General features: G+C 42.3%; 1 protein-coding gene across 1 annotated transcript; it reads right to left on the bottom strand.

Moving 5' to 3' along the window:
- Positions 1 to 3,784: 3,784 nt before the first annotated feature.
- On the bottom strand, positions 3,785 to 12,776 carry LOC134359949 (alanine and arginine-rich domain-containing protein-like). The gene is made up of 2 exons (XM_063073841.1): positions 12,379 to 12,776; positions 3,785 to 6,688 (listed from the first exon to the last, which is right to left on the bottom strand). The coding sequence occupies exons 1-2, from the start codon at positions 12,565 to 12,567 to the stop codon at positions 6,461 to 6,463; spliced, it is 417 nt and encodes a 138-aa protein (XP_062929911.1). The 5' UTR covers positions 12,568 to 12,776; the 3' UTR covers positions 3,785 to 6,460.
- Positions 12,777 to 13,124: the final 348 nt, after the last annotated feature.

The following is a 13,124-nucleotide window of genomic DNA, read 5'->3' as shown; positions in this document are numbered from 1 at the left end:
TTTTTTTAATAGACCACCCAATAGTAACAGAGACGTTGAAGAGCAGATAGGGAGGCAGATTCTGGAATGGTGAAATAATAATAGGGTTGATGTGATGGGTGATCTTAACTTTCCTAGTATTGATTGGCATCTCCTTAGAGCAAGGGGTTTAGATGGGGTGGAGTTTGTTAGGTGTGTTCAGGAAGGTTTCCTGGCACAATATGTAGTTAAGCCAATTAGAGGAGAGGCTGTACTTGATCTAGTATTGGGAAATGAACCTGGTCAGGTGTCAGACCTCTTGGTGGAAGAGCATTTTGAAGGTAGTGATCACAACTCTATCTCCTTTAGACAGAGCTGGAAGTAGTGATCACAACCCTATCTTCCTTGGAGAGGAATAGAAGCAAACAATTTGGGAAAAATATTAATTGGGATAGGGGGAAATATGATGCTATTAGGAAGGAACTTGGGAGCAGATGTTCTCAGGGAAATGCACGTAAGGAATGTTACAAATGTTCAGGGAATATTTGCATGGAATTCTGCATAGATATGTTCCACTGAGGCAGGGAAAGGATGGTAGGGTAAAAGAACCATGTTATAGAAAGGATGTAGAAAATCTAGTTAAGAAAAAAGAAAAGCTTACAAAAGGTTCAAGAAACTAGATTTGATAGGGTTCTAGAAAATTGCAAGGTGCCAGGAAGGAGCTTAAGAATGAAATTAGGAGAGTAGAAGGGACCAGACGTCCTTGGTGAGCAGGATTAAGGAAAACCTCAAGGTATTCTACAGGTATGTGAAGAGCAAGAGGATGAGCAATGTGACAATAGGATCAATCAGATGATATAGTGGAAACATGTGCATGGAGCCAGAGAAGGTAGCGGAGGTACTTAATGAATACTATGCTTCAGTATTCATCAAGAAAAAGGACCTTGGCAATTGTGGGGATGACTTACAGTGGACTGAAACACTTAAGCATACAGACATTAAGAAAGAGGATGTGCTAAAGCTTTTGAAAAGCATCGTTAGATAAGCCGCCAGGACCAGACGAGATATACCTCAGGGTACAGTGGGAAGTGAGGGAGGAGATTGCTGAGCCTCTTGTGATGATCTTTGCCTCAACAATAGGGACTGGAGAAATACTGGAGGATTGGAGAGTTGCAAATGCTGTTCCCTTGTTCAAGAAAGAGAATAGAGATAACCCAGGAAATTACAGACCAGTGAGTATTACTTCAATGGTGGGCAAGTTGTTGGAGAAGATCCTGAGAGGCAGGATTTATGAGCATTTGGAGAGACATAATCTGACTAGGGTCAGATCGCTTTGTCAAGGGCAGGCCATGCCTTATGAACCTGATTGAATTTTTTGAGGATCTAACAAAACACATTGATGAAGGTAGAGTAGTGGATGTAGTGTATATGGATTTCAGTAAAGCATTTGATAAGGTACCCCTTGCCAGGCTCATTCATAAAGTAAGGAGGCGTCGGATCCAAGGAGACATTGCTCTGTGGATCCAGAACTGGCTTGCCCACAGAAGGCAAAAGGCGGTTGTAGACAGGTCATATTCTGCATGGAGGTCGGTGACCAGTGGTGTTCCACAGGGTTCTGTTCTGGGACCCCTCCTCTTTGCTATTTTTATAAATCACCTGGATGAAGAAGTAGAAAGTTGGGGGTGTTGTGGATAGTCTGGAAGGTTGTCAGCGATTACACTGGGACATCGATAGGATGCAGAACTGGGCTGAGAAGTGGCTAATGGAGTTCAACCCAGATAAGTGTGAGGTGGTTGATTTTGGTCGGTCAAACGTGAAGACAGAATATAGTATTAATGATAAGACTCTTGGCACTGTGGAGGATCAGACGGATCTTGGGGTCCGAGTCCATAGGACACTCAAAGCTGCTGCGCAGGTTGACAGTGTTGTTAAGAAGACTTATGATGTGTTGGTATTCATCAACCATGGGATTGAGTTCAAGAGCCATGAGGTAAAGTTACAGCTACATAAGACTTTGGTCAGACCCCACTTGGAGTACTGTGTTCAGTTCTGATCACCTCACTACGGGAAGGATGTGGATACTATAGAGAGAGAGCAGAGAAGATTTACAAGGATGTTGCCTGGATTGGGGAGCATGCCTTATGAGAATAGGTTGAGTGAACTCGGCCTTTTCTCCGCGACGGAGGATGAGAGGTGACCTGATGGAGGTGTATAAGATGATGAGAGGCATTGATCGTGTGGCTAGTCAGAGGCTTTTTCCCAGGGCTGAAATGCCTAACATGAGGGGCATAGTTTTACGGTGCTTGGAAGTAGATACAGAGAGGATGTTGGGGTAAGTGGTGGGTGCATGGAATGGTGGTAGAGGCAGATACGATGGGGTCTTTTAAGAGACTCTTAGATAGGTACACAGAGCTTAAAAAAACAGAGGGCTATGAGGTGGGGAAATTCTAAGCAGTTTCTGGAGTAGGTTACATGGTCGGCACAATATTATGGGCCAAAAAGGCCTGTAATGTGCTCTAGATTTCTATGTTCTATTATTGTATCATAAAATAATGTATTATCAGTGGAAGCATAATATTTTATGTTGTTCCCAGAATAAGTGGTTATTTTGTTTTCTATATTAATAATTCAGGAGTTCAGACTAATCTTGTTTTTGCAACTGCAAATACCATCTGGAATTGCTCCCCCGGTACAAAATCTGTAATCTTTTCTTAAAGGAGATACCTTGAGTGCAACACATTCAGTAGGGCAACGTTTTGCAGCATTTTTCTCCAAAATAGGAGGATGAGAAGCAACTTCATAGAGATGTACAAGATGATACAAGGCGTAGATTGAGTGGATAGCCAGAGACTTATTCCCAGGGTGGAAATGGCTAATACGAGGGGACATTATTTTAAAGAGATTGGAGGAACATTGTGGGTCTAAGAGCTGTGCTGTACTGTTCTATGTTCTAGAATAGCTATAGATATGGCATTTGAAAAAAAGTTGAGTTTTAAATCAATTTACAGAACAACTAGAGACAATGCTAATGGACCATTATAGCATCATATCACTTATTCACATACCAAATAAAATATGGATTTTGGTGCAACAGGATTGGATCTGATTTAATGTCATGTCTAGAAGTGGAGTATATACAAATAAGATTTGCTCTCATCATCATCATTATCACCATTATGTGCCATATTATATGACATACATGGTCATGGTCCTTCCATGACCATGATTGTTCTTGGCAAATTTTTCTACAGAAGTGGCTTGCCACTCCCTTCTTCTGGGCAGTGTTTTACAAGATGGGTGACCCCAGTCATTACCAATACTCTTCAGAGATTGTCTGTCTGGCTTTGCTGGTCGCATCACCAGGCTTTGTGATATGCACCACTTGCTCCCTTGGCTTCATGTGACCCTTACTGGGGGGGCTAAGCAGGTGCTACACCTTGCCCAAGGGTGACCTGCAGGCCAGCAGAGTGAAGAGGCGCCTTACACCTCCTTTGGTTGTTCCTCTCCGCACCTTGTGGTGCACCAGGCGGCGATCTTGCCATTCCTTTAACATTTATTTATCACGAGGCTGAGTTGCTAGCTCGATGCTCAAACCAGCATGGATAGAGAGTCTGAAAGGAGCTGGCTGGATTCTAAATCTGGGGCCACTGGCCTTGAATTCCAGTGTGGTGCCACTATATTGCCAGCCGGCCAATTACACCTCCGCTGACAGAGATGTACCTCCCCCACCCCACTCCCACCACCCATTTGCTCACTTAAGTTAGTTAAAACATAGGGTTAATAAGGATATAGCAGACTATTCAGCTCACTTTAATTCATCCTTCCAGAAAGAAATACAGTTTCCCTACTTTATTCATTTTTTTGCTGTGGAATTCAATTTCAAGTCCAAGTTTATTGTCATCTGACGGTACAGTATTCTTCCAGACCATGGTACTCCCTCAATACATATGTCACGTACAGCACATGAAACAAACTTACTTACTTACTGCCCATTTCGCCGCTGGTGCTTAGGGCAGCAATGAAGGTCCTCCATCTCTGGTGGTGTTCAGGGCTTCCCTCGTCATGTCAGTAGCTTCATCTTGGTTTTCACTATTGTCGGTCATGCAAGTCCTGGGTGAAGACTCAGGAATACCGTCAAACACAGATGTAAAAAGATTGTTCACTGCGATTTCTGTCACAGTTTTGTTTGACCAGTTAGGGTTGTTAGTTCTGAGCTGAACCCCCGAACCTGGAGGACCGGTGGACTACCCAGTCTAGCCTCTACTCTTTGAACTGTTTGGCATGGCTGACCCTACCAAGAGCCAAAGCATAAAACCTTAACTCCAACCAACATAGATCTCAAGGCACACAAGACTTCAAACCACAACAAGGATGTGGTCCTCTTTGAGGTCATAAAACAAAATATTGCCACAAGTAAGTTAATAAAATATAATTCAAAATGCATGTAGAGTGCAGCACATGTAAACAGTAAACAGCTTGCTGTCAGCATGATGAGACCTCAGTGTTGGCAGGATACTTAATAATCTCACATCCTGAGAGAAGAAGCTGTTACCCAGTCTGGCAGCCCTAGTCCTGATGCTCCTGTACCTCCTCCCTGATGGTAGTGGGTCAAGGTGATTGTGAGATGTGTGGCATTGATTGTCGACAATGCCTCAGGCTCTACGTCTGCAATGCTTCTGGTAAACGTCACAAATAGTTGATTACAATTAATTACAAGAATTCTGCATTAATGAGACAGCCAAGAAAATAATTTGACATTATAATCCTGTATTTGTTTTTTTTCAGGTTATGGGGTGGAGATACATCTCTACCAAAGGAGGTGTAAGGCTCTCCTTTCCTCTGCTAGCCTGTTGGTAACTCTTGGGCAAGGTGTAGCACCTGCTTAGCCCTCCCCCTGTCAATCAGCCACGTGAAGCCATGGGCGCAGGTAATGGATGGTCATATGAGCAGCTGGTGTACATCACAAGTCCTGGTTATGCAACCACTGACACCAGGTAGACAATCTCTGAAGAGTACTGATAATGGCTGGGGTCACCTGTCTTGTAAAGACGCTGCCCAGAAGAAGGTAATGGCAAACCGCTTCTGTACAAAAATTTGCCAAGAACATTATGATCACTCATGTCATACCGCATGGCAAATAATGAATGAAGAATTTGTTTTATATCCACACCTGGACGGTAGCCGTACATTCCCCTCCCATCTGTGTCTCTATTCAAACTTATCTTAATGTTGCAATTAAACCTCATCCACCATTTCCACTGGCAGCTTGTCCCTGAGTGAAGAAGTTCCCCATCAGTTTCCCCTTAGGTATTTCAACTTTCACCCTTAACCCCCCCATTCTAGTCTCATCCTGAGAAAATTATATAAGCTTTCCATAAATAAGCTTAGCAAGTAGTCAAGTACTCACTGATGCTCTTTCATTCATTTCAAAGTGTCATAGAAACCTTAAGGTTGTCATCGCCAGGGGAGGTAGTGAGGTTAAGCTTCCACTATTAAATGCTCCCAATGGTGTGCATCTCAAATAGCCTCTGACAACCAATTTCAGCTCCTGGACTTCACATGTGGCTTAGCTACTAAGCCCAGTGAACTATTTCTACTAACAGGAGAGGGGGCAAAGTTGGGTTACTGGCTCCATGAAACCAGTCGCTTCAGGCAGATGGGGCTCTTCAGCCTTGGTTGGCAGCTCATCTAGAAGGAAAACTCTGATCTCAAACCTCCGCTGCCATACACACTCATGGGGAAGGCTTCAGGAGTAAACACCAAGGAAAAATTCAGAGCTGGAGTCCCTAAGGCATCCTATGTTGAGTTCAATGCTGACTGGCAACTCCTGCGATGCTGCTGGTGCTAAAATGTATCTGTCTCTGCCTTTGAGTTCCTTTGGATTCATCAGTTGGGTGGAGAGAAGAAACCTGCAACATGGGCAACAGCTTGCTCTCCATATCGTACTGCCCTGGCTTGCGTATCACATAGACAGATATCCATGGTCAACGCCGACCAACGGAGGGCCTCATCGAAACCATTTATCACACTAAATGTAGCTGAATAGTTTAAGGTGCTGCTTATAATTTTGCCAAACTGATACAGCTCTTTATTAGCTCTTTGAGTATTGAACGCTTACTTTCTGTGAAATGTGTAAAACAATGCACATGAATGTTACAAAATGCAGTGTTGCAGATAGTTTGAAGTTGTCATATGGCAGTTAAAGTTGCAGTGATTGTACATTACATCTCATCAGTCACCTCTTGTACAGCCTAGTGACAACTTATGGACACACAGTCAATATATGTGTCTAAACTATCTTATAGATTTATACTGATGCTGTGTATTTTTTATTATTATTAGTGTGCTCTTTATCTTATTGTGTTTTTTGTGCTGCTTTGGATCTGGAGTAACAATTATTTTGTTTTCCTTACACTTGTGTATAGAAAATTACATTAAACAATCTTGAATCTTGAGTTAAATTCTCAATGTGTGAGCTGTCCCATTCCTTCTACAGCCAACATTAGGGCAGTGAGTTCCTGCGGTTCTGTTTCGGGTGGGAGATCACCACTTGCAGGCTGAATCTGGGCTGAGAATGGTTTGGGTGGCAGCCATCTGTGCGATCAATGCTGTCATTCTCTGATTCATCCATCTCTTCATCACTATCATATTCCTGCTTCAAGTCCTGGATCCCTGCATGAAGCTCCATCAACTGTTTCACCAAGGACTGATTCTGAGAACGCATTTCCATCTGTGAATCGGGAAAGGCTGATTAGGACTCATTGGAACAGAGAAATTGACTCAAAGAACGCAAGCACTACAGCCCCACAAAAACAAGAGACAGGGTGCAGTCAAACCTGCTCTATACTCAGTGGCTATTTTGTTAATGCAAGTATCTAATCAGCCAATCATGTGGCAGCAACTCAATGCATAAAAGTATACCGATATTGTCAACATGTTCAGTTGTTGTTCAGACCAAACATCAGAAGGAAAAAATGTGATCTAAGTGACTTTGACCATAGAATGATTGTTGGTGCCAGGCAGGGTGGTTTGAGTATCTCAGAAACTGCTGTTCTCCTAGGATTTTCATGTACAACAGTCTCTAGAGTTTACAGAGAATGGTGCGAAAATCAAAAAAAAAAAAATCCAGTGAATGGGAGTTCCATGGGTAAACGTGCCTTGTTAAGGAGAGAGGTCAGAAGAGAATGGCCAAGTGTACCTAATAAAGCAGCTACTGAGTGTAGAACACTTGAGTACTGCATCGGACTTTTGGCCTATAATGTTGTGCTGTCCTTTTAACCTCCAATCCAGCCCTTCCCTTTCACACAGCCCTCTGTATTCCTATTATCCATGTGCCAATCTAAGAGAATCTTAAATGTCTCTAATGGTTCTGTCTCTGCTACCAACCCTGGCAGCAAGTTTCATACACCCACCCTCTGTGTAAAAATACTACCTTTGACATCCTCCTTATACTTCCCTGCAAACATCCTAAAGTTATGCCGCCTCATATTAGCCATTTCTATCCTGAGAAGTAGTCTCTGGCTGTCCACTTGATCTATGTCTCTTATTATCTTGTGCACCTCTTTCAAGTCACTGCAAAGAGAAAAACCCTATCTCGCTCAACCTCTCCTCATAAGACACGCTCTGTAATCCTGGTAAAGCTCCCCTGTACCTTCTCTATATCTTCCACATCCTTCCTATGTGGCAGCCAGAACTGAGCACAATACTCCAAGTGTGATCTACCCAGGGTTTTATAGAGCTGTAAGATTACCTCATGGCTCCTGAACTCAATCCCCTAACTAAAGAAGGCCAACACATTTATCTTAAAACATTTTATGGCTGTTTTGCAGACGAGACAATAAAAGAATTCCTTCTCCATTCCGTCATTAATTATCCTGCAGCATTATATAAAGAGAAACAGAGAAATTCTACCCATTACAGAAATTATTAAACAGGCATCTGTTCATTTTTGCTGTTGTTTCTGTGAAACGAGACTAGAACATAGAACACAGAACAGCACAGGCTCTTAGGCCATTGATGTGATAACAATCTTATAGCCCACTGTAACATCAATCTAACATTTACTCTCTACATAACCCTCCATTTTTATCATCCATGTGCCAATCTATGAGTTTCTGAAATGTCCCTCATGCCTCTACCACCACCCCTGGCACTGCATAATACTGTGAGTTATTCAACAGTCTCTGTGCCAAAAAACCTACCCCTTACGTTCCAATTATACTATCATTCAATCAGCTTAAAATTATTCTCTCCCTTCCTCCTTATATTAAATATTTCTACACGGAAAAAATTTCTGACCATCCACTCCATCTCTATCAAGTCACCTCCCATCCTCCTCTTCGCCACAGAAAAAAGCCCTAGCTTGCTTAACCTATCCTCATAGTCCAGACAGCATCCTAGTAAATCTCCTATGTACCCTCTCTAAAGTTTCTACATCCTTTCTGTAATGAGGTGACCAGAACTGAACACACTATTCTAAGTGTGGTCTAGTCAGGGTTTTATAGAGCTGGAACATTACCTCACGGCTCTCGAACTCAGTTCCCCAACTAATGAAAGACACCACATTTATCTTATAACATGTTATGGTGGTTTTTTAGATGAGACAGTAAAAGAATACCATCTACACTCAGGCATTAATAATTCTGCAATATTATATGAAGAAGAACAGAAATCACTAAACAGGCATCTGTTCCTGTTTTTCCCATGAAACCTGACTAGAACATAGAACACTACAGCAGAATACAGGATCTTTGGCTCACAGTGTTATATGATAAGACCATAAGATATAGGAGCAGAATTAGGCCATTTGGCCCATCAAGTCTGCTCCACCATTTCATCATGGCTGATCCAATTTTCCTCTCAGCCCCAGTCTCCTGCCTTCTCCCCGTATCACTTCATACCCTGACCAATCAAGAATCTATCAACCTCTGCCTTAAATATACATAAAGACTTAGCCTCCACAGCTGCCCATGGCAATAAATTCCACAGATTCACCACTCTCTGGGTAAAGAAATTCCTCCTCATCTCTAGTATGTGAATTCAAAGTCTCTAATCACTTATCTGCGGCTAATGTACACTGTGTGACTGAAATGTGCTTTGTAGATGGGATGGGGAAATAACGATGTCTGTGCTTCCTTGTTCTGAGGATCATCACATCTCTAAGCTTGGGAAAGCCTGATATACTGTCCTGAGAACTAAAACTTAGCAAAATGCATAACTGCTCTAGGACATAGAGTGCAACTTCACTATGCTAACGAGTTGTAGTTGAAGTTCCCTCCTCTTTCTTCAGATTTAAGTGTTTCTTGTCACGTACGCCTGGGGTATAAATAAGAGTGTAATCGGTTGTTAAGCAGCGTTCCAAGATCCCGCTTTTAGGTGCTTGGGCTCTCCATGATATCATGTAAACAAAATCCTTCAGTCTGAAACAATTCTCTGAGTTGGCCTGATCTATTCTGTCTGCTGCTCCTGAGATTTATCTGCAACAGAGAGTATGAGTTATAAAGAGAGTTTGGACAAACTTGAGTTCCTTTCTCTGGAGCACCAGAGGCTGAGGAGACCTATTAAAAGTTTATGATTGTGCTTAAGTTTAAGTTTAAGATGTGATAAAAGTTATCTGATTATGAGAGGCGTAGACAGGGTGAAAGTACATAGTCTTTTTTTTCCATGGGGGGGTGCTAAAAGCAACAAGGCATTAGTTTAAGATCTGAGGTAAGGGATTTAAAAGGGAGATCGGGGCAGTTTCTTCACACTGAGGGTGGTGCATATCTGGAATGAGCTGTCAGAAATAGTGGTTGAGGTGGGAACACTATCAACAGTTAAAAGCCATCTGGATAAGTATATGGACAGTAGAGATTTAGAGGGCTAGGGGCCAAGTGGGACCAACTCACTGGGCAGTTAGTCGGAATGAGTTGGCCTGTTTCTATACTGAATGACTCTATAAATTCAAGTTGAGAGGGGGAAGGTTTAAAGTAGATGCAGGGGGCAAGTTTTTTTGACACAGAGAGTGGCTGGTGCCTTCTCCCCATACTAAATATGATTCAGGACTTGTACTCCACCATGTTCTGGGGCAAGGAATCCCACAGGGTCCTGACCTAAAGTAACTCCTGCTTACCTCTGCTGTAAAGGAACATGCTTTTATCCTGCGGCTGTGCCATCTGGTCCTAGATTCCCCCACTAGTGGAAAAAATGTGATTAAACTAAGAAGTTTGGTTTAATTAGTGCTAGAGATTCTGCAGATGCTGGAAACCTTGAGCAACACACATGAAATGCTGGAGGAACTCAACAGGTCCGACAGCATCAATGGAGAGGAATAAACTGTCAGTGATACAGGTGGTGACCCTTCATCAGGACTGGAAAGGAAGGGGGAGGAAGGCAGAATATGGAGGAGGGGTAGGAGTACAAGCTGGCAGGTGATAGGTGAGACCAGGTGAGGGGGGAGGTAGAATGAAGTAAGAAGCTAGGTATGATAGCTGGAGCAGGTAAAGGGCTAAAGAAGAATGAATCTGACAGGAGAGGACAGTGGACCATGGGCTAACGGGAAGGAGAACGGGCGCCAAAGGGAAGTGATGAGCAGTTGAGGAGAGAAAGGGTAAGAGGGGAGCCATTGTGGGAATTTTAAAAAGAGTAGCTGTCTCAGTTTTACATCTATCACACTGACTATCAACGTTAGGAAATATTTTAGACAGTCTCTCCTTTGTCAAATAGTAATGATGTACAATTTTAAATTGAATTAGAGAGTGACTGGCACAAATCGAAGAAGAATTACCCAACTTCAAAATTCACAACCAATCCTCTGTTATCAAGGTCATGTTAAGCTCTCTTTCCCAATCTTGCTTAATCTTAAGTAAAGGATAATTATACTGTCGTAATAGTAAATTATAAATTTTCCCAATAAAACCTTTCACTAAAGGATTCATTTTTAAAATAATGTCTAACAGGTCAGAATCTTGTATATATATAGAAAATTACTTAAATATTCTTGTAAGAAATGTCTGACCTGAAGATATTGCAAGAAATGTGAGTGCGAGAGAGAATACTTAGTTACTAATTTTTTTAAGACATCAATCAACCTTTTTGAAACAGATCCATGAAGGAATAAACTCCTTTATTCCTTCATGGATCTGTTTCAAAAAGGTTGATTGACCAACCTTTGATCAACCTTTTTGAAACAGATCCATGAAGGAATAAACTCCTTTATTCCTCCAAAGAAAAAAGGTAGGATCACTAAGTGAAGGTTTAAATAAATAATTTCGATAAATTAAACTAAAAAGGTTAAATTTTTTAAGCTTAAAAAAATTACGAAACGGGTAGATGTAAAACTGAGACAGCTACATTGACACATACGTTTTGGTCGTGTTCTGTATTGAAACAGTTTTGGAAATCTATTTTCTCTATAATTTCTAAAGCTTTAAAAATTAATTAACAACCTAATAAATTGACAGTTTTGTTCGGTATAATTCCTCAATATTTTCACGGTATTTCTATATCAGACCAACATGTAATTGCTTTTGCCACATTATTGGCCAGAAGGGCTATTTTATTGAAATGGAAAGATGCCTCTGCTCCCACTTTGATACAATGGTTCTCTCAGGTGATGTTATGTATTAGTTTGGAGAAAATTAGGAGTCGAACTTTTGATCCTCGATTTGACTTTGAGAAAAGGTGAGGTTTTCTGCCCGCTACGACCATTTGATTTGAGTTAATTTAGGTGGTCCCCTTCTGATTCTTGTGTAAATGGACTTGGTTGGTGGATTGATGTTTTTCCTTTATGGAAGCTTTTTATGGCGTATAGCTCCGGGTTTGTGCTCCCAATGGGTTATTTTTTCTCGTTTTTTTCAGTTAGTAGGTTTTTTTTGTTTTAGTTAGTAGGGGTTCTTTTTTCCTTCTTTCTTTTATCCAAAAAAAAATAGTTTTAATATTTTGTTTTTTCTTATTATTGTTGGTATACTGTTTAACTTTTTGGTTAATCAGTTATTTGATAGTTTATCTCTTATTGTATTTAATGTATTATTTTTGTTGATTTTCAATAATAATTAATAAAAAGATTTAAAAATGAAATAAAAAGAGTAGAAATTATCAGAGGGGAGAATGGGAGAAGAAATTACCAGCGGGAGAAAGGGGGAAGAAATTATCAGGAGGAGAAAGAGGAGAGAAGTGGGGATGGAAAAATTACCAGGGGGTGAGAAATATTATTCTGAATTCTTGTCCTTTGCCTAATACCGGAAACATCCCAATTATATTAAGATATTTAGTTAATTAGCCATAGTGTTGGGTGCAGCCACCGAGGGTTCCTAGGTTGCGTGTTGTATGTTTCCACCGCTGGTCAATTCTCATCCCTGAGTCAGGCTATACCCCGTTGAGCCGAGTGTTTTCGCCTTCCCCAAAGCCCCACACAGTTACCCATCGCCGTGCCTCTCTCACCAGTTCCGATTTCAGCCGGTCCAGGGCCTTCTCCAAGTCCACCCCCTGCCCCTTGTCGTGCGGCTCCCAGCCGATGTCGGTACAGCTCTGCCGCTTACACAGTCCGGACTGAGCGCCCCTCCCGTCCCAATCCGCGAACCGGGTGGGTTTGCAGGAGAAGTCCCTCAGCCCGCTCAGCACCAGGTCCATATCGGAGCTTGCCAGCCCCTTTGGAGATGCCGGGGCCGGGAGAAGATTTTGCCTTTCTTCCGCCAGCGCACCGTCTGCGGATCTCGGAGACGGAGACACGGTTTGAAGTCTGTCAGCGGGACGCTGTTCTCTGTCTCGCTGCCAAGTCCATTGCTAGTCTGAGAACGTGCCAACAGAGGCACAGCATTTAAAGGTGCATTGAGATCCTCTACCCCATGCGTCGGGAGCGCGCAGAAGCCCCACGTAAACAGCAGTGAAAACGCAGCACCTCCCAAAATATCCACCTGTTCCCAGCATCCAAGGGTCTGCAGGTCCCACATTCGCTTCACAGTCGCCTCAGAGTCCGCGTAATCGGATTCAAGATCGGAGGAACTGCCCATGAAAAGGATTTAAAGATAATTTGTCCTAACCAACCTTCTGGGCAGATTCAGATTTACTTATTCACGTGTACTTGGAGACATCCAGTGAAATGAGTCGTTTGGGTCAACAACCAACACAACCCAAGAATGTGCTGGGGTCAGCTCACAAGTGTCACCACACATTCCGGTGCCAACGGA

This window comes from Mobula hypostoma, chromosome 2, assembly GCF_963921235.1.
Source record: "Mobula hypostoma chromosome 2, sMobHyp1.1, whole genome shotgun sequence".
NCBI lineage: Eukaryota > Metazoa > Chordata > Chondrichthyes > Myliobatiformes > Myliobatidae > Mobula > Mobula hypostoma.
This window is presented reverse-complemented; position numbering and strand designations above follow the sequence as displayed.

Excerpts from the sequence above, each read along its gene's own strand:
- LOC134359949 (XM_063073841.1), bottom strand. The coding sequence starts at position 12,567 with ATGGACCTGGTGCTGAGCGGGCTGAGGGACTTCTCCTGCAAACCCACC. Across the intron at positions 6,689-12,378 it reads ACCGGCTGAAATCGGAACTG|ATGGAAATGCGTTCTCAGAA; the intron begins GTGAGAGAGGCA and ends CCCGATTCACAG.